The following is a 27974-nucleotide window of genomic DNA, read 5'->3' as shown; positions in this document are numbered from 1 at the left end:
TTTGTGCAAAGGGGAGTAATTTTTAATTTTATGTTGTGCAAGTAACATTAAATGGATAGTCCCAAGAGCTTGGCATCTTTTTGTGGAAAGTAGTTTGTGCCAGGAGTTTGCCAGTCTTTGGAGGGCAAAATTGGAGTTAAAGTATATGCTGTCTCTTTAAGGAAAGAAATAAAAAAAGGGGGAAAGCAAAAAAGAAAAGATTCTGTCCTTTCACCTGTTGTCTGCATGTTTTTTCTCGTTACTTCTCTCTTACCCTACTGCTGCCTCATGCTATGCAGGAGATTCAGGATGGACACAATGGCTATCATTCTGAAGCAGAAGCTGATCAGGTGGCAAGTTTTACTCCTCTTCCCTTCATTAACTGTGTAGCACAGTACTGTATGCTAGTACAGTCCATAGAAACCTCATATTTCTCATTTCAGAGAGCCCATAGAAAGCATTTAGTGTGTTAACTGGTTCTGTGCTAGGTAGGGCTTCCATCTGATGTCGTGTAGCACAGCTGTAATGCTGCACTTCAGGCCCCATGGGGCAGAGCAGACCCACCCATCTGAGTCCGTAAGTGTTGGCTGATTCTCTGCATGTCATCATCTTTTGTCATCGGGTGCTGATATAAAAGTCTGGTACTAGTCAAGAAAATACAAAACCAAAGACAAATGTAAATGTTTTTAGAAGTTACCTAATGAGGGCTTGCATTTTATTTTTGAGGCAGGCAGATCCTACCAATTATCTGTGTGTTGATCAGAGCTGTAACACAAGGGAAGGCTATTTGTTTACTATAAAGCAGACCATTATATTCATTCTCACTTCAGGATGTACAAAATTGAAACCTTAATGTCTCATCGTGTTGACCTGAAAGAGGTATTTTTCTCATGTGGTCCTTAAAAGTCCCACAAACCTTTGTATTCTTAATTAAAATCTTTAGTAAATCTCAGTTGCCAACAAAGGACACAAAGGATTAATCTTGTCTCATTCAAGAATCAAGCCCCTTACCTAAATGAAAACTGAAGAAAGTAGCCCTTGTTTTAAAATCACTGATTTTTTTCTTCTGTATTTCATTACTTTGATCTGAATCTGACCTTCTGGATCCAAAATTCCTACAGTGGACCTCTTCCATAACTGTGGCACTCTCAGTAGGGTATTGATTCAAATAGAAGCTGGTGGGGTGTTTCTGCCTGCTACTAAAAATCAGAAGTGGAATTGCTAAATAAATAAAGCTTCTGCCATAAAAATCTCTCAGATGAAAATATTCAAATACTAAATGTTCACCATTAAGAATAGAAAACAGTTTAATAGCAGCTTTAAAATGTTCTCAAGTACATTAAAAAAAAAAAAGGCAAAATAATACCTGCTTTTAGCAAAAGACTAACAAATTATTAGTTACAAATTTGGGCTGGTATTGTTCGTGTTTTTGTGCGCTATCTGTAGCTAGCATGTGAAACTGTTGCATAAAAGCTTTGTTACTAATACATTACTAACACGTACGTCTAATATTTATAATACCACATTCTGTGTTATTAATACAGTTGTGCCTTATAAAAAAGATACACTTCTTGCATTCCAGTAATCTTGTAGTAAAAACACTTTGCATCGAAATGTATCGATGTAGTACAGAGGGAAAGTGAGATTTACTCATGGGTTTGGGTTTCTGCCAGGCACTGCGGGATGGAAACAAACTAGCACAGATGGAAGAGGCTCCGCTTTTTCCTGGAGAATCCATCAAAGTTATTGGTAAGCATTCTACTGAGTATTACATTGAATACTATTAATTCACTAGTTTGTTTATTTAAAAATAGGCTATTACTTCCTTTTGAGGTCTGTTGTTTTAATGTAATGCTATTTTGGATATGCAGATTTGATGGGGATTTCTTTTGTCTTACATCCAAATGTAGACCTGAAAGAGTAATCAGTTCAAGAGGATGATTGCTCCGTATAGATAAATCATTTTATGTCAGGAGTTAGTTTGTTCCATGTGGATGGTTGGGTTGTATTTCTGCTTGGGGCTGCTGAGGACGCCTCATAGATTCAAAAGCTCTAAATCGTGATAACAAAGAACATGAAGTTATATAAAACTTCATTTCCAGTTCTTAGGTTGATTTATTTCACTTTGGCCCACGATGGCAAGCTCTGTTTTAGCAGTACAGTTCTTGCCTAGAAAAGAATGTGTGTTCTTTCAAATAAAAGCATGGGTGAAGTTATGAGCGTGTCACTGACTGACTCTGAGGTCAGTTGCATACTCTTCAGTAATTACCATTTGCATGCTGTGTTTCTGAGGTGAGTGTGGGTGCTTTAAACCTCTGAGCAGCGACCAGAGCTGCCTGCAGCTAAGAATACCAGCAGGGTGCCAGACTTCTTGTTACCTGTTTGCCCTTAGAGTAGGGCATGGTCTCTCAGCACAGCCCTAGTTGCTCAGTAGGTGCTGAACAGCATCCCAGAATCGGATTATTTTCATTATTGAGGTAAAGCCAACTCTTTCGGTCCTGACAGCATTTGTAGAGCAGATTTTCCTCTTTCCTCCAATTCAAATATCAGAATTGTAACGTGTTATGGAACGTCAAAAATCTTGCTGTTTTTAATGGAAGTAGATTTTAATGGAACAAATGTCTGTAATGGTAAAATAAAGCTTTAATTGGTCTGTTTTCCAGCTAAAGATGTTATGTATATCTGTCCATTTATGGGAGCAGTCAGTGGTACACTGACAGTGACGGACTTCAGAATGTACATCAAAAGTGTTGAAAGGGTAAGCCTTCACTATCTATCTGCATTATTTTTTTGGGGTAGAAATATTGCTGGAGTAGATTTCAGAAAGTGACAAATTTGCTGTAAGTGAAGCATGATGTTCCACAGCAGTCTATTAAACAGGAATTATAGTTGATCCTAATGAAACACACATGAATAATAAGAGATTGTGTTCCTCTGAATGTAACAAAATTCATTTGTTTTATTCACAAATTTCAGGATCCACCTTTTGTAGTTGATGTTCCTCTTGGAGTGATAAGTAGAGTTGAAAAAATTGGAGTACAGAGCCATGGAGACAACTCCTGTGGTATAGAAATAGTTTGCAAGGTATGACATGGTACAGATTTATTCATATTAAGGATTTTCATTTCACTTTTCTGTAAGAGGAGTCTGCATGCACATGTGCTGTTTCTGTCTGCTCACTTCCCTGTATTTGAACCTTGCTTCATTTAGAGAATACATTTCAATTCCTCTTGTGATACTGTGTAATCTTCAACACTTCTGCCTTTTGTCCCAAGAGTGAATTCAAAGAAAAAATGGTTATTGTTGTGGTATCCAGCAACTCTAAAGACAACTGCAGTCATCTGATACAAACAGATACGGAACTTTGTTCTGACATGGGTCCAGTGATGTCAGTGACTTAGTGTTACCTATATGCTTTCCTTCAGTCACATTTCTTATAACTGCTATTACTTTTTAAAATTTACCTTGGGGTAAAATAGTGTGACTTATTTTTGACAGGATATGAGAAATTTGCGGCTTGCCTATAAACAGGAAGAGCAGAACAGATTGGAGATTTTTGAAAACCTTGTAACACGTGCATTTCCTGTGTCTAATGGACTGGTAGGTCTTAAGACGTAGAGAAGGCTGTCTGGGTCTGTCCTATTCTTTGAAACTGTAGGTGGGGAAATACAAGTGCGGTATAACAAACATTAAAATATTGATAAATCTGTTACAGAGCAGGCAAGCTGCTCTGATCCTGTTTCCTTTTCTGCATCACAAAACATTATTCTGTGTCCTGCTATCAGTGAAATTAGTGAATTTGTACGTAACCCTTGAGATGCAGATTTGCTTAATGTTGTTGATTAAGAATAAATATATGTATAGAGACTCTAATTTTCTGCAGCAGATAATTCAGTCTAGAAGTTCTGTATGAAACATAGGTACAACTAGTCATATTGTTAATTATCTGCGGAATGCTGTTTTGTGTGCTTGTGTGGATAAGGAACTGGTTGGAAGGTAGGAGACCAGTTTTCTCATCCTGGCCTTGCCTTTGATCTGTTCTATGATCACAGGCAAGTAACTTTAACTGTTTCCTTTCTTGATTTTGTTAATTACATAGCATCTACTTGAAAGAAAAAATTGTCTTTTATTTACTTTTTAGCATGGTGTTGTCCATTCTTGACTCAAAGTTGTATGTCTGCTGTTAAAAGAGTTTTAGAAATGTTACATCTGAAATATTATAGGGGTCTGTGTTTTGGAGCTTATTGTGCTTACAGCCCATCAGATAGTAATGTAAGCATTTGCTTTGTTGTCTTTAGCCTCTTTTTGCATTCAACTATAAAGAAAAGTTTGCTGTTAATGGATGGAAAGTATACGATCCAATGGCAGAATATAAGAGGCAGGTAAGTTATATATCTACTTGGCGTGTTACTTGTTTGTTTTTCCACCTTCCCCAAAGTCATTTCAACAACAGCAACAAAAAACTCAAAAGTTTTCATCTCTGGCTACATGCAGACGCTGTCTAGATCTCATGTTTAGGTAATACAGTGCAAGTGGCCCAACCGGGAGAGTGTTGAGTACCTGCTGAAATTGATGGACACAACATGTGCCGAATACTTCAGCAAATTGGTCTATGTTAACGTACATTCCTAAGTCCACCTTTTCTAAGTGCTGTGTTTAGAAAACATAGGCTCTATAAAAATTTGTTCTTGAATACACATCATTAAACAGAAGAGTAACATTAGTTTGTCATTGTAAATCTAGTGTCCCAGTTGCAAAATTATTATTTTATTATTTGATTTATTTTTACCTGAGTGTACAGTCTGTGTATGCAAAATAACCATTTGAAGAGGTTTTTTAAGATAATAGGAAAGTCTTTTGGTGTTTTGGTTTATGGTACAATCTGAAGACCTGAAGTTTGTAACTTGTTGAAGACAAAAATGTGGGCACACTTAATTAAAAAAAAAATATATATATATATATGTATCATACCAATATTTTCATCACCAAACCCCAGGTGTGTAGAGTCTAACCTGAAAAATACAAGAATGTTTTGCTTTCTTACAGGGCTTGCCCAACGAGAGTTGGAAAATATCCAAAATTAACAGCACCTATGAGCTTTGTGATACATATCCTGCTGTTCTTGTTGTGCCAACCAGTGTAAAGGATGATGACCTCTCAAAAGTGGCAGCGTTTAGAGCCAAAGGCAGAGTTCCAGTAAGTGAAACTTTTACAAGGAGGTAAAAGTTCTCTATGTATTTTTAGCTTATAAGAAATGATCAGAGTTCTTCTGGGCTTTTTTTGTTTAACAACAATGGGCCCACTTCCTTCCTGACAAGGGGGCAAAGAAAGAAGAATTAGGCTTGATGGGTTTAGAACTGAAGAAACCAACTCAAATGTGAGTCTAATTGTTTGGTTATTGTGCTGTGTAATAAATTTTTGTTTGGAATTAACACAGTGATGTCTGATGCTAATTCGCATATTAACTTGCATTCTGATTTGGTGTGGAATCTGTTACAGCCATAGTGTTTTTTCTGAGAATAGATAAATTTTGCAGGTAGCGTAAGAACCCCCTATAACGTGTTAAATGGTGACAGTGTTCATGCTGTAGATCTGCTTAGCCAAAGTAGCATACAGGTCCACAAATTTCTACATGGAAACAGTTTTTCTTCCTCTGTTGTTATTTTTTTCCTAATTAATAAGTTACAGTGGCAAGCTTAGTTTTTATTAGAAGTAAAAGTTGTTTAGAATTCCTTTGTATTTCAAGCTGATCAGATATAGAATAGTTGGAAGGGACAGAGATCATAGAGTCCAACTGCCTGACCACTTCAGGGCTAACCAAAAGTTACAGCATATTATCCAAATGCCTCTTGAGCACTTGACAAGCATGGGACATCAGCCACCTCTCTAGGAAGCCTGTTCCAGTGTCTGACCACTCTCATGGTAAAGAAAATTTTCCTGATGTCCACTCTGAACCTCCCCTTGTGCCATTCCCGTGTGTCCCATCCTTGGTTACCAGGGAGAAGAGACTGATGCCTCCCTCTCCCTTTCTTCTCCACATTTAGGATGAGTGATGCTGGTGTGCTATCAATATGGTTTTGCATCAGCTTGTCCTTAGATTTGCGTTTGCTGATTTGCCAGAAAATGATGCCATGTAGGCAGTGATTGTCTAATTGCTCTCTGGCCTCCTGCTTTTATATTAGTATAGTAAGCTAAAATCATTTTTGCTTTATTCCAGGTGTTATCCTGGATTCATCCTGAGAGCCAAGCAACAATAACACGGTGCAGTCAACCATTGGTTGGCCCAAATGATAAGCATTGTAAAGAAGATGAAAAATACTTACAGACAATAATGGATGCCAATGCTCAGTCACATAAACTTATCATCTTTGATGCCAGGCAGAATAGTGTTGCAGATACAAACAAGGTAGGTTGATATCTTAAGTAGCAGTGGTAGTTCTGTCTTTATTTCAGGGCTGAAGACTGAGCAAGGGATGAAGATAAGGAGAACTTGATATGAAAAAAGATTCTTATTAAAAAAAATCTGTAAATAGAGCATGGGAATGAAGGTAAGTTGCTTGGAGCATTTTGGAAAGGCTGGAAGGAATTGAAGGCAGCATGAAGATAGACCTGAGAAATAATGCCATAACACCCACAGAAGACCTGAGGTTTCTAAGTAGGACCTAAGTGGTAAAAAGGAGAAACTGTTTGGATGTGTTATCAAATGTAGCCTATTGCAATTGGATTTCTTTAATCTAAGAAAAAAAAAACCTCTCCTAGTGCTTCTCACTAAAAGCATATTTTTGGTTTTGTTTTTTCGAGTGCTAAAGTAATCCTTTCTCAAAAAATCCTGAAACTGGACTGAAATAACTCTTCCAACCTTATACTGAAATACTGTACATGTTCTTTTCTTTGTCTGTTTTTACCTTTTGAATGACAGGCAAAAGGTGGAGGATATGAAAGTGAAAGTGCCTACCCAAATGCAGAGCTGGTCTTTCTCGAAATTCATAATATACATGTAATGAGAGAATCCTTGCGTAAACTTAAAGAAATAGTTTATCCTACTATTGATGAGACTCGGTGGTTATCAAATGTGGACTCAACGCATTGGCTGGAATATATAAGGGTAAAATACTTTAGATGTTTAACAATTGCTTCTTAAACCATGTTACTTACTTTCATTTTTTGAAAACGTTACTAAAATAATGTCTGGATTTAAGCACGTGTCTTTGATCAGGATAATCTTGTAAAAAATGCTTTGTTTTTAAATGGTCACTTAGAACGTGGCATTTTAAGTAAAGTATATATCCATTCCATTGTAAATTTGTGTTACCAGTTCTACGTATTGGTAGGTAATGAGTTAATCACTGATAGCACTGGTGTTGGACAACGTTTTATTTTCTTGAGAGAGAATGTTTGTGAGCAGCCCAGGGTTATCCATTCTTGTTGGAAAACTGCCCTGGGAACTTCAGATTATATTCGAACAACTGCCGAAAGGACTTCACTGTAGATCCTTCAGTCTTTCCTCATCCTTCTCTCCTTCAATGCGATGTTGGTATTCATGTGTTGGATACCTCCGCCTTCACGGGCTGTTTATAGTCTGTGCTGCACTGGGCTATAATCTGCTCTATTAGTTAACATAATATTAAAATAAATCACTATCGTAGTTTTACAGTCTGATTAACCTCTGAAATGCTTTTAGAATAGATTATTTCATTATCACATTCTCTCCTCTGTTTATGATGAATAGGGGTGGAGTGGAATTTGTTTTATTAGCAATTGCCTCACATGTCACTCATGCAAAACATGTTTTGGATTGTTCATTAGTTATACTCTTCTAATAACTCCAGCTTGCTAACTGCTGCAGGAGAACCAGTAGAGGGAGCAAATGCTTAAATTAAAAATTAAGCAAATTTAATGATCTTTTGGGAACAGTATAATTTTCTTGTTCGCTTGAAGTTGGACTGTTTCAAGCAGCTTTGAGAATCCAAGTATCTGGAAACTTTTTTTTTCATTTTTTTTTTAATCAGCCTGACATTAAATACAATCATCTAGTTTTAAAAGTGGAGGTTTTTAGGCCAATGTTCACCTTTCATTGACATTGATTTCAGTAGGGTTTCTGGTTTTACACAATTACAAAAGTGGACCTTAATACCATTGTTTCACAGGTGACATTAGCATAGCAGTTTGAAACTTAATTTAAGTTACTTAGAAGATCTGACATACGTGTAACATTCTTCTTGAACCTCTCCCTTTTATAACCCTTCACGTTACAGTGTGGGCAGGACAAACTGCAGCCTGATTTCTTAAAAGCTGGCATTACCGTGTTAACAGCGTTGATAGCATCTCCTTGTACTTTTATCCAATAACTGCTTGCCTTCCTTTCCTATTTGATTTGACTCAAAACAGCAATTAACAAATCCACAGCTTTACTCTAATGCCTCTTCTGTTTTCCTGGCTCAGAACAGTGGGATCGCCTCCCAGTTTGATACGATCCATTACCAGAAATTCAATTCCCTGGCACTGTGCCCCCCAAAAAAACACATTGACTGTGGTGGTCTGGGAGTATCTGGGGAGGCACGAGGAACACCGTGTGTGTGAAGTAGTAACAACACGAGTCGAGTCACTTGCTATGTTTTGTACAGCCAGGCTATTTCCTCATGTCCTCCAGGATACTTTTTCAGTCTTTAAGGGCAGAACCTGTGTTGTCAATTATTTTTAAACCAATTCTCATTTTCTAACCCAACTAAAAGCCAATTATTCATTAGTAGCCCTAACTGAAATATTGTGATGGCTGCTAAATTTTGAAGCATCTATAAAAAATAATGATCTTTTGTGGAGGAAGCAGTTCTTTTTTTCTAAAGACTTTTGTCCAAAGTAGAATAAAATGCTTTGTTTGCTCCACAGATATTAATAGTAACTCTGTTTTCCGTCTCCCATTCTCTGCTTATTGCCTGTATGCGTTCTAGCCTTTTTTTTCTCAGCTGTACTTCCTCAGAGGCATCCGTATTCTCCTTAGGACAATAAAGCAAACTATTTCATACCTGTATATTATACAGATCATTTTTCTGGTTTTATCGAAGACCAAACTGTTTTAATATTTCAGTGCAGTAGATCTTCATAACTGAAGTAATTGGCAGTTAACTAGTTCAAGACCACAAGGTTTATTCTCTCATACAAGCTTCTGTAGTGCTTCCTGGTACTTCTATCCTGGCATCCTTCAGTTGTACTGTAAGATACAATCAGTGAAAATTATCTCTAAAGCATGGTTTTGGAATGGCTTCAAAGACTGGTCTTGTGCACTTCTCCCATGGATGTAGGCATTCCTTCTTCCCAGAAGATGTTTTTACATGCCTGGGAAGGGATGAATGCGAGTATTTTGCAAGTTACTGTTTTCTAATTTTGGAATGTAGAGATACAAATTTCTCCTGTGGTCCTGTTCTAGTGTGTTTTTCCCCCCACGCTTTACAGTGCTATCATAGGTTGTGTTTTAGAGACAGATCTTCACAGGGGAGAGAGTATTCTAATCTTTTAATAAATCTAGAGAGCAACCAAAGAAAACTAAGAGAGGGTTCTTTGTGGGGGAGACAAGAAGTTCACACAAGTAGTCTCAGTTCTGTGCCATCTCTCCTTTGCTCCCCAGCGTGCCTCTGAACCCAAGTTATTAATGGCCTGCACGCGGGTTGAATACTGTGTATACTTCATACACCAACAAATCAGCACAGGCTCCTAGCCAGCAATTTGTTTTTGTTTGGGTTGTGTTTTGGTTTAGATTAGCTGGATGGTTTGTCCCTTTCTCTAAACTCAGTAGTTGAGAACTGAAAGCTGAGGAAGAAAGAGTGTTTGCTGTGATGACGAACACTGAAAACACTGAACCTTCAGCCTTTGAAGTACGTTCCAGTATTTGCATCTATTTTCATCATGACACAGAATTTCAGATTTAATTTAGAGAAGGGATTCCCAGCTTCTCTTGCTCTGTGCTAATAATGGAGGCCTGGTAGCAGCAGCGTGCACGTGGTTTAGAACTGGCTTTGTACCTCTAGGTACATGCATACCACCATTTGGAAATCTCTGATTTAAAGCAATATTGTCCAGATGATTATGTAATTAATCTGAACATTTTGAATATGTTAACTGCGAGAGTATAAAATGACAACTTTTTTTTGCAGAGTTTTGGTTAGTATTTAATATGCTTGTTTGTTTGTTTTTATTTAAGATGCTTCTTGCTGGAGCAGTAAGAATTGCAGATAAAATTGAGTCTGGTAAAACATCTGTGGTGGTACATTGCAGCGATGGTTGGGATCGAACTGCACAGCTTACTGCACTAGCTATGCTTATGCTGGACAGCTATTACAGAACTATCAAGGGGTTTGAAATCCTTATAGAGAAAGAATGGATAAGTTTTGGACACCGATTTGCAATGGTAAGGTGAAAGAATTTGTCACCTTCTTTCATTTTGAATAGTGTGTTTTCTCACATTAGTTTACTTTTTTGTTATTATATCTGGTACCCTTCCTTTAATGGTGTGAGTGTGTCAAACTATGTAAAGGAGAATTGTGAGCTATTCTTTTTTAATGAGAAATCTTTGTGTGATGTATGAAAGATATGTCTAGTATAAAATAAATAATGAAATGCCTTTACCTTAATGAATAAAAAAATCACATGACTGTTATGAGGAAGAGAGATTGTAACACATTGCTTCATCTTTAACAATCTTAAGAATGGAAAAACAGGTAAAATGTTTAATGTGTCCAGAAGGTAAGATCACTGCAAACATTGCTGTGACTTAACATTGCCGTATTTATTTAACACATGGGCCGGCAGGGAATTAGGGCATAAATTATGAAATTTCTGTGGGCTCTGACTTGAGGTTGGTTTAGGGGAAATGATATGTACTTAGGGCAGGTGGATATCGAAGAATCATTGTTTCAGTACAGTCGTAGTAAATACCTACCAGTTTGACCTACTGATAGAAATAAACATCTGTGTAGTGGAAGATGGGGAAACAACTGGGAGAGGTTTGCTGGCTGAGTGCCTTTATAGGTCTTCTGAACAGGGAAGGCATGTCCATAAGTGAATATTAGGAGTGAATATGCATTTTTAGTAGTTGAAAAATACATGTTAGCTTTATGGAAAATTTGCTTGTCCTGTTCATCTTTGGAAAATATCAGCATTGAAGTGTTGGGGTGACGCTGTAAATACACTAGACTGAAATGAAAACCTTATTCTGACTTTCAGAGAGTAGGACATGGAGGTGATGATCATGCCGATGCAGACAGATCTCCCATTTTCCTTCAGTTCATTGACTGTGTTTGGCAAATGACAAAGCAGGTAAGATGATTAGTACATTTCTATGAGGTCTCGGTCTTTATCTTGGAAATCTAATTCCTGTAGGAGAATACATTCCTTGACAGCACAATACTGTGTATTCCTGAAGTTGGTTTCGCTATGGTTGTGTACTACACATACTTCAGGGGAACCTTTTGCTCAAAGTGAGCCTAATCTCAGATCAGTTTAACAAGAGCAAGTGCCAGATTCTGCACCTGGGAAGGGGCAACCCTGGCTATATGTGCAGACTGGGGGACGAGAGGCTGGAGAGCACCCTGCAGAAAGGGGTCTGGGGATTTTGGTCGATGGCAAGTTGAATGTGAGTCACAGCATGCACTGGCAGCCAGGAGGGTCAACCGTATCCTGGGGTGCATCAGGCATGGCACTGCTAGCTGGTCAAGGGAAAGGATTGTCCTGCTCTTCTCTGCGCTGGTGCGGCCTCACCTCAAGCACTGTATGCAGTTTTGGGCACCACAATGTAAGAAGGACATAAAACTATTGGAGAGTGTCCAAAGGAGGACAGCTAAGATGGTGAAGGGCCTAGAGGGGAAGACGTATGAGGAGTGGCTGAGATCCCTTGGTTAGTTCAGCACAGAGCAGAGCAGGCTGAGGGGAGGCCTCATGGCGGCCTGCAGCTCCCTCACAGGGGAGCGGAGGGGCAGGCGCTGAGCTCTGCTCTCTGGGCACAGCGACAGGACCCGAGGGAACGGCATGGAGCTGGGACAGGGGAGGGTCAGGCTGGGGGTTAGGGAAAGGTTCTGCACCCAGAGGTGGTTGGGCACTGGGACAGGCTCCCCAGGGGGCAGTCACAGCACCGAGCTGCTGGAGCTCAAGAAGTGTTTGGACAGCGTTTGTACCTACATGAATATAAACTTCAGATTTCTCTGTGCTTTTATGTTGGGACTCTTTAATGGTGTTGCTGAAACTCATTGTCCACATGGAGAGTTCCAAGTAAATTAGAAGTGCTCGACTTTTCTTTCTTTCTTTCTCTCTCTCTTCTTCACTCTCCTTGAAGCCTAACATTGATCTGTGCTGGCTGTTACAGTAAAATCTGAAGTACTGAAGTCTGTATATTATGTGATTTGTTTTGAGGAAAGGAAGATAAAGGTCTGGTTCCATGTAACGCTAGCATTCCCAAATCTCTTACCTCAGTCTTCTTGTTCTGAACGCGGTTCTTAAAAACCCTGCATCACAGTTTCCAAAACTTGTATTCAAAACAGTTGTCTTATGTGCATTACGAAAGCTCCCTGCTGTAATACTGGGCCCTTGTCCAGAGTTGCTTGAAGACTTTCTCTTTCCGTGTATCTGCATTTCAGCATTAATGTGCTGTTTATTATGGCTGGAAAAAAAAAAAATGAAAAATTCTGCCCCTCTCTTTGAGGAAAGCTAATAACAATAGCAAAGAGAGAGTTCTAAACACCTGGTAGGAACAAAAGTCCTCTGGGGAGGTCCTTAATTAAGAGCAGCCTCTTCTATTTTTGTGATCTCCCTTGCTGCCTCCAATTTCTTGCTATAAACAGTTTAGTTCCCTCTTGTTAAAAAAAATAAATAAATAAAAATAAAAAAATGGGGCGGAGCTATGGAATATTTAGCCAGTACCACATCTGTTCAAAACCTGGATCCAGAAACCATTGTGAAATTCATGAACAGCAGTGGCATTGAAAAATCATTAACGTTACAGCACGAAAAATTGAAAACATCATTCCTGGAGAGTTCTTGACCACTTATTTTTATTTTTCAGTTGACTTCAACACCTAGAGATTACATTTGAAGATTGTGATTACTTTGACATAGATGTAGGAAAACGAGGATTCTATTTTATCCTTGTGCAGATCACTTGCTCGTAAAACAGTGCTAGTTTCGTGCTTTAGGATCCATGGCAAACATATGAGAAATGTTCCAAAGCTCAAACAAGCGTTAATGACTGGGAGGGTGTGTGTGTAAGGGCTCGTGCTTGGGCATGGGCTCAAAGCAAGCAAATTTACTTTTGTGTTCTGAGAATTACATTCTTAAAACATTCAACTTAATATAGCAAGAGAATTTCTAACTGCCATCTAAGATGCAGACATCTGGATAGCTTCAGACAATGAAACTTAATCTTTGACAGCCTTATATTTCCCTGTTTTTTTTACAGTCTTGATGACAAACAAATACAGTAATAGAGAACTTGAGAGAAGTACAATGCTATCAGATTTAATAAAAAAACATGATGAAGTGATTTCCCTTCTCTGTTTATAAATTCTGATGATTTTGAGCAGCAGATGTCAAATTGGAATGGCCACATGTGATCTGATGAAATACTAAAGCCCTGTTAAAAATCAGACAAAACTGCAAAATTTGCATGTTCAAGCATTATCTTTCTACCTCTATTGCACAGTACCCACAGAGGAGGAAGGTATGTTGGTAAAAAGCTGCATTGTGTTTATTAACAGATGTCAGCAGTTGCCAGAGGTGCATTCTGGATTAATTTCTGTAATGTACTTTGTTATGATATCCTGCTCAGTTAACATAATTCAGTCCAATTCCACAGTCATAAGGACTATTCAGCAGAGTGTTTCAACTTTAAATGTTACTATAGTACACAATGAGTTTATTGATTATAAAATGAAAAAGCAAGTTTATTTTGCATGCTTCTGAATCAGATGCCACTTGGCATCATCAGACTTCTTAAACAAGAGAATTCTTCTTTTAAGTACCTCCTTGAAAAAGAAAAAAACCAACATCAACAACAAAAAACACAACTCCAGAAGCATCAAGTGGGAGTTTTTAATGACCCATGTGTTCTCTCGCAATTAGTGGATTTGACAAGAAGTAAATTTTCATTTGGGGAATTTTTCCACCTGAATCTTCAAACAGACGCTAATGGGCTTGGAACTACAGAGCAAAGAATTTTTAGGTCAGTGGTTTTTCAGCAGCAGTAATAGAAGCTTTACAGTCTTGATACATCAGTTCCAACAGTACAACTCTTGTATTCAAAGGCAGAGTTTCAATAAAGTGCTATCACTTATTAATAAATTAGTTGCAGTGCAACCACTGATGTATGGAATTTTGAATATGCTTCACTGGATCGGAATAGCAGCCGTGTCGGCATCCATCTGATTAGCATGGACCCATCACAAGACAGAACCCTAATGTGACAAGGCTCATTAAGTGCTTTCAGTTAAAGAGAGTCCCTTTACGAGAGGCTTTGTCCTCAAAGTTATTTCCAAATATCATTTTGATCCTTTGTAAATTATTTTTGTTTTATGTATCTGATTGCCGCTTTGAACTGGATGCAGGAGATTGAGATCTGTGAAGTACTGAATTTTCTCCTGACTAGCTCTGGCATACCTGCTTATCAGATTCACGTTTGTTTGTTTTAATCATAGATACACTGTTAAGATTGTTGTATTGTAATTAAGTTCTGGCATGATTTCCTAAGAGAAGGGAGTGCTGCTAGTGATAACTTTGGGGCATGACTGAAAAAAAGAATTTGATAATATCAAGTTTCTCTATGTTTTATAAAAACAAATGGCTAGGTGATTGAAAACAAACTGTTGATTTGTGAGAGAAGCCCCAGTGTGAGCCCTGCACCCCATTGAACAGTGCCTAATCCATAGCAGGGTCAGCAGGAAGGCTCCATTCTTTCTGTGAGCCATGATGTCAATAGTTTCCTTACGCAAAATTTTCAGTTGAAAGTTGGTATATCTTGGCTTGAGAAGCCTTGGAAGGAGAATGTTTTAGCAATGTTTGACTTAAATCAGCCTTCTTTTAAAAGAGCATTGCTTAAAACTTAGATCTTTCTGGTTTTAATACAAGCACAATCGATGCGTGTTATTCAACTTACTTTCAACATGCTTGAATATTTGCCCTTCATAAATCACAGATGACATTGAGGAGGAATTCCTGGATCAGCTAGTTCATCCACAGTCCCAACTGCTGGGTTATTCCTCCTAGGTATACTTGTCTTCTTTTTTCATTTTTGTGTTTGAATTAGCTCTTGAATCACTCGTGCCAAGGTGTTCAGTGTTCTTCAGTGGCACAAGCCAGAACCCAGTTCTCTGCTTCACATCTGAAACATTGACTGGAGAGTTCTGCATATGGAATGAAATTCTTCATTATGAATCTACAACACTGCATTTTAGACTACTGCAAACACTTACTCCTTCAGTGGGAATGAAAAAAAAATTGGTTTCGTTTGTCCTAAAAGCGTCTTCTAAAAACACTCTAAAAACACAGGTAAATTACAGAAATGCTACTTTTAAAATTTTCGTTTAGTCTTTTAAAAATGTTTATCATCCCATATCTGTGTTTGAGGCCCTGTCACACTGAACACAAAGTTATTTTGCCACACGAAGCAGTTCTCATATGTAGTCCTACCATAGAATATGATTGAAGAAGGACTTTTCCACCTGAATAGGTAGCAGCCCATACTCTTTGTATTAATTCCTTTCTTTATGACTTTTGAAGCACTACAGATTTAAGATACATCTTAAATATTTGTTCTGTTTTCAAATTTTCCATTTTTTTTCTAAATATGTCCGGTAACCTCTATTTATGAATAAAATAGCTAACAGCGATCAGTGAAATAACAGTTCTTATATACAGGATTTACTTTCTAATGGAGCAAGAAAAGGGATTAAAGGATTATTGTACATAGCTGATGGTAAACTCAAGGGGTGAAATTGAGAAAAATAACTTCTTTGGGTAAAAAGTGAAAGAAAGGTTTTAAATATATTAGGTGTATTTTATGTGCAATTGTATTTATTATCCAATTCATTGCATGTTAGAATAGGAAATTAAGCTCTTAAATATCTGTCGTTTGTTTGTTTGTTTTTTCTTTCAAAATGATTTCTTGTTCTGTAAGAAAAGAAATAAAGCTTATGTTGAAGACAGTTTGGGGTGTGTTAGAACCAAATGTTGCTAGATAGGGCTCCTTAAAACGAATTGCTTTCTGTCACCAGTTTCACATTAGCTAACATTTTTACGCTTATATACTAGTGTACTTGCACAATGAATGTAAGGTTCGTCTCCAAGGAGTATATATATATATAGAAGTATGTAGAAGTATTATAAAGAAGTATGTAGGTGAAATGTTTTATTGCAGTGGGAGTTACAGAGATTGCTGAGTTTTCCTGAAAATAATCACTAAATGAGGAAAAAAAATCTCATCTGAATCTTTTGGTTATTTCTTACATGTGAGTTTCTTCCTTACTACATTGCTTAAAATGTAGTTTAAAGTAATTTAACCATTTATTTTAATTTCAGTTTCCTGCAGCCTTTGAATTCAATGAGTTATTTTTGATCACCATTCTGGATCATCTTTATAGTTGTCTCTTTGGGACTTTCTTATGCAACTGTGAAAAAGAGAGATTAAAAGAGGTAAATAACTTCTGTAATATGCATTCTTAATTTGTTGATTTTTACATGAAAATGCTTAAGATACGTGACCTAAAAACACTTAAGCTGTATTTTTTGATAAATTTGCCATATAGTCTTCAAATACAACATGAACATTAAATTTCATGGTACGAGAAATACGTCCTGAATGCTCTACCTCTGAGGTGCCACTCATTTTTCTTCAGTTATCATCTGTTGTGGGTTTTGTGGGTTTTAGAAAATTAACTTTCAGATATTTCTGACCAACATACACAATTTTAAGTAAACATTATCAAGTGATACTAACATTTCTTCAGCTATTTCCAGAGCAACTCCCATGCGTGACTTTGCAGGTCACTTTAGGACATAATTTGATTGACCCTGTGGTTAAAGACCAGGGAAATTTAAAACGCCTAAATGAATGAAGATAGGGCTCCATGAAATACTTTGAGTTTGGAAAAAATGATTAAAAAACAAAAAAGTTTGTTAGCATACTTTTGCTTACTTTGGGCTTTGTTGTTTATAATACTTGCTCTAACGCAAACATGAAGTAACTATTCCTTGGCAGATTCAGCTTTGTTATTTTTCTAGTTTGTCTCACTGCTTCTGTAGGGAAAAAGTTGCATGCAAATACCACAAGATGGAGCTGAATAACACATTCTCGGCAAATACAGGGTTTCCAAACAGCTTTTTTTCATAAATGAGTAGTCATATGCAGTTCTCAATAAAGAAATGCAATTTAAGACACAGCGGTAGTAGAAACACATGCTTTACAACACTGAAGGAGTGTAAAATTGCAAGATGAATCTGATTTAAGTTCAGATTTAAAAACTTTGATCTGACTGTTTATGCTGATTACATTTAGAATAATACAACTTTCTGAACTGCAAGTAAAGCTAAAATAGGCATCTTAAAGTATGATATCAATAGATAGGAGCAAATAGTGCTAGTAGGAGAACAGAATAATTATTTTCCACAAATGCTGTTTTGGATCTATCAAACTACATGTTCTCTTCACTGATTTTCTTTTCAAGGCTAATTTAATTTCAAATCTTTTTGAATTGTTCAGTGTGTAACCATAGGTTTAAGGAGCTGTAGACATTGCTGTAAATTATGACCACTGTAGCTTTCTTTTGCTCAGCTAGACCTTGGTGTCTTTGAAAATAATATGCATGAATCTCCTAAGTTAGCCTTGGAAGGGAACAAGAGTTAAAAGTTTTGACCAAGTTTTAAGGCTATTTAATGATCAGCTACTGGAAGTGTTTTCAGAGTGCTGTTTTGCAGTAGATAAGGTAATTTTCATAAAGTTACTGATATATAGATATTAACGTCACATTTTAAGATTTTGCAGTCTATACAATCTATATTTTTTTTGCTTATCTATCTATATTTTTATAATCTATCTATATTTTTGCAATCTATATAATTTTTTTTTTTTTTTTTTAATTCAGGAGCTAAGCACAAAGACTGTATCGCTGTGGTCCTATATAAACAGTCAGTTAGATGAATTCACAAATCCTTTCTACGTAAACTATGAGAACCACGTCCTGTATCCTGTTGCTAGTCTGAACCATTTGGAACTGTGGGTCAACTACTATGTCAGATGGAACCCAAGAATGAGGCCTCAGGTATGAGCTTTCACATGACTTTTATGTTTTAGTGAAAAGTACAGAGAAAAATAAAATTACTCTTTTTCATAAGGTCAAATGCAGTATTTCATTTCAAAGTACTCTTTGTCTGTTGCTGATGGGGAAAAGGTAATTTTCTAAAACAAGGTATGGGATATGTTAAAACTTGGTAAAATGTTTAATGTTCATTAAAGACACCAGTAGAATAGTGTTACAATATCACTTTACTGACTTGTGAAAGGTGACATTAACAGTCTTTGTTATCAGAAGATTACTTTTATAACACTTCTATAATATTTTATAGCACTTTTTAATACTTTTATTGCCTTAACCTTCTCATAGAGTTTAGTATAACTTTCTTTAATCATGTTTTGCCATTTACCAACAATGATTTAAAATACAGCAGTGGTTTGTGAAGGACTTGGACTACACACCAACTCATTTGTAGGTGCTTACTGTCTTACAGTACTTGTTTTCAATTGACCTTTCTGTTTTCAAGTTGGCATGCTAAAGATTAAACAGTCCCTATACATGCTCCTTGATTCATCCCGTATTTGTTCTTATAAGTAATGTCTGCTATTCAGATAAATCTCTGAATCTCATCAAACGAATGCTCTGTATGCTCTGTGAATTCTGAAGAAAGAACAATCAGCTTGTTTCGTAACCATAATATATCTGAGGGTGCTACGCTGTCTCTTTATTAAGGTAACATTTCAAGGTATCCCCAAGCGTATTATGATAAATTACCTGCGTTGAGTGACTGTTTGAAAGCTGCTTTCATCTTCTGGCAGTTAGCATGAGATGTGAGTTCCAAATTTATTAGACACCCACAAGTCACAGGCTGTTTTAAAAGATGTGTTCCTAAGTAAGTTTCAAGGACAGAACACTGGTAGAAATCCAGGCATCTGAAAAATACCTTTTAAGATACAGGGGAAGTGTCGATTGCTTGCTTTCTCTCTGAAATGTTTCCGTCACTTGTTCTATTTTGGTTGCTGTGGTCCTATAAATGTTAGGTATCTGTTTCTAGCACATGTTAAAACTTGAAATAAGGTGTATTTTAATCTTCGTGGTTTTGAAGTAAAATTGTCAACTGCATTTTAAGAACATGTCATCTTCCCTTAGCCTATTTGCTGGAAAACATTTGTATGGTTTGTGCACACTTTAGTATAATTGACCTGCAGCAATGTCAGGTTATCACTTGTATTTAATTGGGATCTATAGGCCTGAAAGTGGGCAGACTGTGTAAACATACCTGAAAGTCAGTCCCTGTCCAAATGAAATGAGTGGTGGGGAAGAGATGGCATAATGAGAAAATACAAGAACTGTTTGGCCACCAAGTTATACTTGGTGGCAAGCTTTGCTCGCCACCTCTCTGTCGGAGGCTCCGTAAAGAAAAGATTACATACAATGGTACATCATTTGTGTGTTTTATGGAAGGCTGATTCGGGATTTTTGATGGTATTTATTTGTATCAAGAGCCCCGTGTTAGGATTACGGCCACATTGCAATGGATCCTGTGCAAATAGGTGACACGCAGCCTCCTTCCAGAGGGTTCAAAGAGCAAGTGTCTTGATAAGTAACAGTGAGGAAAACCGTAGGTTAAATGTGGATATCTCCTGCAGATTCCCTTTTTGCTAAACTGTGCTTCAACAAGGTCATTCTAAGTCTTAAGTGAAATAAAACGTTCCTTGGTTTCAGTTTAGAGGTGTTACATCATTATTGACTTCTTGTCCCAAGAAAATCAGATAGATTTTAGTCCTATCATATTTAAATTCATTGACTGGGAACAGGGATTTTTTTCAGATTTGCCCTTTCCTGGGGTTGGAAAAAAAGTGTATTTATATGTGACATGTGGAAGATAAGCTCCTTCATTCTTCTATACAGAGGTGTGTGCTCTGTGGGTACCTGCATTTACAGATGAATCTACTAGCCTGGAATAGATAAGATAGTGTGATGCTCTTGATTTTTTTTTCAGATGATGCCATTTATTTGTCTTTCCTTTCCTATGTAGCCACTCAGACCTCTTCTTTGCAGTGGTCTGAGAAGTTCTGGCTGCAAGATGTCAGTTAGTTTTCTGCCTGGGCAACTCTGGAGGGTGGGGGGAGCACAACGAATGATGTTTCCGAATGGCTTCTGCAGGGGCAGTATTTTCAAACTAGTACACACTTTACAATTCATACGTGCAGAGCGTGAGTAAAAATTCTGGTCCTTTCAATTCAAGCTGTGGCTTGCTTTCTGCAACGGAAGGACAAGAATGTATTTTAGTTGATAAATTTGCATCGTCCATTAGGATATGTGTAGTTGTTTTTATGGCTACCCTTGGAGTACAGGGCTTCAACTTGTTTTTGTTTTATTTTTTTTACATTTTTCTATACCTGCAATTTTTTTCTTCTTTTTCTTATTTTTGAATGAGTTTTCAAACTCATTCGTTTTTGTGTGTGTGCAGACTTTGATTCAGAACTTAAGATTAGCACTATCTACGACAAATAAATTCAGTTCAACCGGTGGGATAGGATTGTCTGCTACAGGCAGTCTTCAGAGATTCCACAAGCAGCCAGGGATAGTCTGTTCACAGGTTAATAGCTGGCTTAAAAAAAAGGAAAACAAAAAGCAGGCATAAATAGCTGTTTGTACAGTGCATGCAGAAATTATCTGGAAAGCATATAAATAGGTTACCATGATTGCTGCCTTTTTTATGCTGTGTAGAAATTGCAGAAGAATCTGACGCAATGAACAGTTAAGTGATCAGATCTCAGCTAAACTTCAGTGTCATTAAACAAAAAAATTGCTCATTTAAAAGGACAAATAAGATGCTAAATGGTACTGGAAAAACAGTTGAGATTAAAATGGAAAATATAATTACTGAGACGCTTTGTGTTGCCACATACTGGGTATAACTTGCTGTCTGGCACGTGGGGTGTCCATAACCATTATACCTGCCTTCAGTCAAGATGTCCAGCATTTTCTTCTCTGATGTTGACATTGGTTGTAATATTTTTAAGGTTTGCACATTTGATTTAACATTATTTTGTGTCAGGAAAAGGCTGTCATATGGCTCTGGAAATGCTTGGCATTGCTGGTCCACGATCCGTGGTTTTGAGTCCATCTTTTTTGTGTGAAAGAATGAGGCAGGAGACGTCAGGAGAAGGAGCCTTGTGGGTTAGGTACTTGAGTATTGCCCTGGATAGCTAGATTTCATCCTGCATTCACTGCAGACTTTCTTGTGAGACAAGGCAAGTAACTTGCCTTGGTAACATACGTCGGCAGATAAATCGCTCTGTATTCGATTGATATGGAATAAAATGCAGACTATGTACTTATCCCATGTTGTGAGCAAATCTGTAGTTATTTGAGGGAAAAGAAAAGGTTGTTACCCTGTAATGAGCACTATGTCAGAACATGCACAGAAAGGGAGAAACTAATACTGTACAAGTAATATTAATTTTTGGCTGTTTCTAACATATTCGGAAGAGCAAGCCCTCAAAACATTGTTCTAATCTATCAGATGTCAAAAGCTAAATGGACTGTAGGTTTTAACAAGTAATGGCATTAGTCTGTACCACGTAGAGTTTCCTGAGCCTGTAAATCTATACAGTTGTTTGCAAAATCTGTGTTCCAGTTCCCACATGGTAGGATTCATAATTTCTCTTTGCTAGGTATTGCTTTTCCAGAAGGCCTGGAGGTTTTGGTTGCTTTCCCAGGAGCATACCTTCACAATAAGTGTGAAAGTATTGATTATTATAGAGAACTGCTGTTTTCATCATTTGAGATCGACTTTTTCTATGGGTATACTGTTAACTAGGTTTTAAAAGCAAGCCTGTCAGACTTTCAGCTCTTCGTGAAGAGGAACAAAAAGCTTGAGTGAAAGATACTGTTGTTTTTGCAATGCACAGAGTAGGTTTTTGGAAAACTGACAGTCTTAAGTCAAGCGATGAATTTAAAATCACCATTTTTCTTTGCAGCTTTTCTTCCCTGTTGCTAAAACAGATAACATATACTCACTGAACAAGACAAAATGCATTCACTGTTGAACAATTTTCATGTGAATGGCTGTCCTTGAGCTAGTACAGTAATACACAGTAGATATCCATCCAATTAAGACTTGGTGGTACTATAAGTGAGTAGCTATTATAATTTCTTTTATAACTATCCTTGTGTTGACAAATTTTGCTATCCACGAGCACTTCAGGATCCTGAAGGATTACTTGGGAATGAAAGCCTGAAAATCAATACTGAAAGTGAACTGTAGTAATTCTAAGAAAAGGAAGGTTTGAAAATTTTTGGAAATGAAGCTGTCTTATGTCTAGATGGATTTTATATGTGTAGTAGTATGTGTATTGGAATTGTAGCTTCTGTGTAAGTATAATTATAAAAACAAACAAACAAGAAATAATTTCTCTTTCCTTAAGTCTTCCCCTGGCAGGAACAATTTATTATAACTGTGAAGTGGCTTTTTCTGAGAGTTATGCTACACCAGGTTCTGCTTTTGATGTGCAAGTGCATAATTCCATTAAAAATGGTTTCATATCAGTGGTATTTTAAGCAATAAAGGATGTTTCTTTAGTAGTGTTCTAAGTATTTTTCAGCTTATTATAGGCAGTTGGTGCCCTATCTTTAGGATGTAGGAGAGGTAAGTACCTGTTTTTGAATGAAACAGGGTATAAATCTAGCTAAGCAGGAAAATAAAAATCCCCCCATTTTAACTGGATAATACTGCAATATAAGATATATTGGTGGGAACCTTCAGTCAGTTCTTTCTGAGTGAAGAACTCCACTTGGCTGACTCAATTTTACAGTGTTTTGCTCTTTTTCATTGGCTTGGGTAGAGGGTGTCAAATATAGTATCACTAGGAGTGGGAGGATCATGTCCAATCTCACCAGGGAGAGTGCTCATGCCAAAGAGAGGAGAGGGCAGCTGGCAATATAGGCGTATATAGGGAAGGGAAGAAGTGCAAGAGTAGAAGCTAGGTATAAGTGAAGAGCTTACGTGAGGAGCAGAAGCAGGTTCTGTGCTTAATCAGGGCTTGATATAGAAAAGTTAGACTGGAAACTTCAGGAATGTTGAAATGGGCAAAAATGTGAATTGTGTAAAAGCAAGGGAAATCTCAGAAATTGGCTAAATAAAATCTTGATAAGTTGATTTTATTTTTTATTTTAAGTTGCTTCTGAGTTGGGGAGGAGAACAACATACAGTCAGTCATATTTGTTTTAGCTCCTGAGTCAATGTTACGGTAGTAATTATAATAAATTAAAAAACAATCAACACCATAAAGTCTTCTTGAGGTGTTGCAGGTCTGGAGCAAGGATCCAGGCCCTTATCCCCACTAGTTAGTGCTGTTGGCCAGCTCCTTTCTGTTATCCCTGCTGGGATTGTATTTCTAGCTGTATCAGATATAAATGTCAGTTTTGGTTTTGTTTTATCAACTTATGGTTTTTTTAGTAAGTTTTATGTCATTAGAGAAATCTGATTTTATCTTTTATAAATAGTCAAATGACAGATTTTCCTGATGAGGTTAACACATCACAATCTGTTAAAACCTAGTATATCGATCTTGCGATTTCTGCTTTACTTTTTACCAGAATATTTTGATGAATAACAGAACGGAGGCGGATCGATGTTCAGCACTTTGAGGTAGTAGCTTAACTAACACGGGCAAAACATCCTGAAGACCTCATGAGAAGCGGCCCGGTCGATTTTCCAGTTACAGCCCACCAAAGATGTAAATGCCCCGTTGGGTTAGCTTTCATCTGTGGAGGCTCCTCTCGTGCGGCAGAAGTAGCTCTTTTCTTTCGCCTCGAGTACAGCAGAGAAATGGTTGGGAACTGGCTCTCGTGGCCTGGTGTTGCCTAGCAGCATTACTAAGGTGATGGGCTGGGAAGCTGCTGTTACAGAGGGAGGGATGCACGCCTTTCTCAAACCTAGCGTCAATGCCACGGAGTAAAGCAGCAAAAAACGAGTGGTGGGTCCGGAGACAGCTTTTGAGCTCCCTTCCCTAATTTGAGAGGCATGATGAGAGAGGAAGCAGTGCATCTGCTGTCAGGCTCCCAACAAATTCATCTCAGTCAAATCAATTAGACGATTTCCTAACAAGGCTGTAATAAAAGCTTGTCGTGGAGGCACAACTAGTGCTGTGTGAGTGTATATTTCCAGGCTGAAGGTGATAACAAGATCTCCTAATAAACGATCTTCTCCAGGCTTCTCGTTCCTTGCACAATCTGCCACCCTTTCACTTCCTTTTATTCTACACAGTGGCAAAGTAAAGGAGAACTTCATTCAGAGCAAGCCATTACAGGTATTATTGTCAAGATTGCAGGACCCATTCCCTTCTGAAGAAAGCTTTATTGGGGAGAGGAATCGCACTGAAATAGAATGGTGTGAAATGGCAGAACTGTAGATAGTTAGCTGTCAGAATGTGCAAAAGATGGCATGAGGAAACACTGGCAGCACCAGGTCTGCTGGGGAGTAAGTCTTCAGGAAATGTGGAAAAGAAGTAAGCATTATTATTTTCATGGGTCTTGTGATGGAATGCATTTGAAGATGCTTCATCCTCTTACTCTTCTTTCTCCCTCCAAGATAGCAGGAAGCTGCGTGATAGCAGTTCTGTTTGATTCTCCTAACAGTTTCATTTATAAAAAACGTACATGGGACTTGAGATTGAGGCTTTGTTCCCCCACCTTTTTTTTTTCTCTCTAGCACCATTATCTATGTTTTCATTCTTTCACATTTGAATTTGCTGTTTTGCTCAAGGAAAGGGAATTACAGCAGCAGAATTTAAGATATCTGGGAGAAAACGCAGCTCCTCATGCCACGTGGCTTTTCAGTTCTTTTATAAGAACAACTTCTATAATGTTCTTTATATCATTCAGCTGCCTGTATCACCTTTTTCTTACCCAAAGCGTATGTCATTTTAACACGGACCTTTATCGCTAATGAGTACATTATTGTCAGCTGTTTGAAAACACTCTGAAAGTATTTTCTAGAGTGGAAGTATTCTCTAGAGTGAATTTGACACGTTATTTCAGGACATTAAAATATGTATCTGAAGTTTACGAAATGTTATCATTTTATACTGTTGTGCATCCACGTGGTACTGTATGAGTTCACGTGATGCTGCATTAAATGCAAAGCAACAACTAATCTTTTCCTGGTAAAGACGTTAGAAAACGATGCGTGTTTACACTACCATTTGAAATGGCACAATGATATTTATGGAGACCTGTTGTGCAGCATTTGCATCTAATGTGCACTTACTAAACGATGGCCAAAGTGTAAAAGATGACATTTCTTGCAGACCCTACTCTGTCTTGCTTTCAGCTTTGCCAGACTTTAATGGTTTGTATTGAGCCACCAAGTATGAGTGTCTGACCAAATTGTTTTGTAAAACTTTATCCAAAAAGGCTTAGTTTCTTAGGAGAATACATCTGACAAAAACATTTTCCCCTATGAAAATACTGGTGTTATAGGTTTTTGTTGGGGTGAAGGGCTGTTTTTCTGTAAATATTGCACCTCTAGGGCAAACATGAGATCTTAGGAAGAGAAATTATCTTTCAGAATCGTGCCTGGTCATATCCTGGAAAAAAATTAATCCAATTTGGAGGTTGGAACAATCTCAGTAAATTCTCAGGAACTGAGAGGAAATGGAGTTAGAAAGGGGGAGATGGATTTGGTACAGCTGATGAGAATTGTGACTAGCAGGGAATAGGAACGAGGAGTGGATAATGCTTAGCATAATGCTTTCTCTTCTACTCCTGGAATATAATCTGAGAAAATAGTTCATTTACTAAGTCTCACCCAGCCTGTATTAAGAGTCTAATTGGAGCTGCAGAGTTAAGCACTTGAAAACTAGGAAGTGACAGCACTCAGCTTGTCTCTTGATATAGTGGCTATATATTCGTAAGTCGTAACGGTCCGTTATGTTGTGCAGAGCCCACCTTGCTCATTTTCTGGATGTCTTTCTTTGAGGTGATCTAGACAGGATCGTGAAGGATGCTGTTGTGTGTGGAATCAAAACCTCACATGCACTGTTTGGAAGCAGTTGAAGGGGGCATTTACTGGGTGTCCTGCTTGATACCCGGGAGGCTGAATGGCTGAATTCCTGAATTCTCTGTTAAACCAGCCTGAGATCCAAGGGATCCAGATTAGGAGGTGTTCATTCTACATCCTTGGCTGTGAAAGTGCAGTGTTAATGCTTCCTTGCCTCACTGGGGTGCTGGAGAAATAAATTGGTTTCTCGACATGAGATGAAAGTACAGAAAAGTCCATGAGGAAAACTGAGCATTTTTATTTCAGAGGGATAAATAAAGGATGGGGTCAGATGCTGCAAAGAAAACTAAATACTGAAAAACTGCTCACTAATTGAGTAGCATCAAACTGTGCACTGAATAAATCAGGAATACAAGGGAGGAACTAATGTTTTAATGTTTATTTAACCAACAATTTTATACAGATGTACAGGAAGGCTGAATTAAGTGTGGAGAAGTAATCTTCATTCTGACACTTTCTAATTTTTGGAGTGCATAACTTTTCAGCCTTCGTGTTAAAGAGTTGTTTCCATTACTTGAATACGCACTGCCTTTTAAAATGCCATTATTCTTATGTAGAGCATTTATTTTAAGATGTTCCTGATCTTTGAGATGGAAGCATGGGGAGAACAGCATTTACATCCAAGTTTGAACATGTGGATTCGTGAATTGGGTTCGGGGGGAATGCAGAAGAAGGATGGAGAAGTGCAGCCCGTCTCCCCTAAGTGCTTTACGCAGCGTGCCAAGTCCTGCAGTGGCGTTTGTGCTGCGTAGCCTGAAAGGATTTGTAGTGGGTTCCCCAAAAACCAGATGGGAGTTAGAGCACAGTGTGGAACACTCCAGCTAGCACCGGTGTGAAAGGTGTCTAGGAGAAATTGGCCTGGTAAGCCGAATCATGATTAAGCTGTGCAGAACTCAGGTGTACAAATCTCCCGTGACCCAGGGCTGGCGTGACTAATGATAGCAATGGTAAATCATTCTGTTACCGACCGGAGTGTTTCAGAAAAACGTCTTCATAAAGCAGAACTCTGACGTGGGAGTGGAGGAAGAAGGGATCTTGTATTTGAAGGAAAGAAAAAAAAAATAGGGGGGGAGAGTGCTAAGTCCCGAAAGTCTTGGGCTCCACTGAAATTTGAATTCCCCAGAGTGTGTCATCCGGTATCTTGAGAAACTTCAAACACTTAACAACCATCTCAGAAAAAAAGAGATTGGCTTTCTGTAGATGTGCTTTGTGTGGGTTAGTGGAGGAGGCTGCTCTCTTCAGACTTGTGGCCTCACTTTTCTAAAGTATCTGTGCAATGGGTGTGGGAGAAGATTGCAAGGAGGAAGGATTCATTCCACAGCGAAGGCAGGACTCCAGGGCCATTGGGAGCTTGCTTGGTGGTGTGCAGTGTTTCCCTTGCTGAAGACTCCAAAAGTTATGCTTTAAAAATTGCTCTAGATGGCATGCTGGATGAATTGATGACTCCCGAGGTACCGGTAGCAGCACTTCGTGAACATGCCGAAGTTTTGGTTTGTGGGCTAAGCCACAAAACAAGAAAAAAATAATTCAGTGAAAAATATGTTTCACTTGCCTTTAAACAGTCTGTTTGGTACTATTTTATCCTCTCAAGTTACAATTCAGTTAGAAATGAAATGTGTTTTTCCTATTTCAGAAACACAAGTGTTAGATTTTGAAAA

The 27974-nt window shown here is 37.9% G+C and overlaps 1 protein-coding gene across 3 annotated transcripts in view; it reads left to right on the top strand.

The window, feature by feature from the left end:
- Window positions 1–27974, top strand: part of MTMR1 (myotubularin related protein 1) — a 41389-nt gene that overhangs the window by 7914 nt on the left and 5501 nt on the right. For 2 of the 3 annotated variants that reach the window (XM_067005000.1, XM_067004999.1), the window contains 12 exons: window positions 1653–1728; window positions 2643–2737; window positions 2956–3063; window positions 3478–3579; window positions 4278–4361; window positions 5026–5175; window positions 6197–6385; window positions 6899–7084; window positions 10175–10381; window positions 11197–11289; window positions 16534–16647; window positions 18096–18272. In XM_067005000.1, coding sequence (XP_066861101.1) covers window positions 1653–1728; window positions 2643–2737; window positions 2956–3063; window positions 3478–3579; window positions 4278–4361; window positions 5026–5175; window positions 6197–6385; window positions 6899–7084; window positions 10175–10381; window positions 11197–11289; window positions 16534–16647; window positions 18096–18272 — 1581 coding nt within the window. Of the gene's footprint in view, window positions 1–278; window positions 330–1652; window positions 1729–2642; window positions 2738–2955; window positions 3064–3477; window positions 3580–4277; window positions 4362–5025; window positions 5176–6196; window positions 6386–6898; window positions 7085–10174; window positions 10382–11196; window positions 11290–16533; window positions 16648–18095; window positions 18273–27974 lie in introns of all 3 variants that reach the window. The other variant, XM_067004998.1, reaches the window with a different exon arrangement.

This window comes from Anser cygnoides, chromosome 13 (assembly GCF_040182565.1).
Source record: "Anser cygnoides isolate HZ-2024a breed goose chromosome 13, Taihu_goose_T2T_genome, whole genome shotgun sequence".
In the NCBI taxonomy this organism is placed as follows: Eukaryota; Metazoa; Chordata; class Aves; order Anseriformes; family Anatidae; genus Anser; species Anser cygnoides.
The sequence above is the reverse complement of the archived record's forward strand: the minus strand, read 5'-3'. Positions and strand labels throughout refer to the sequence as shown.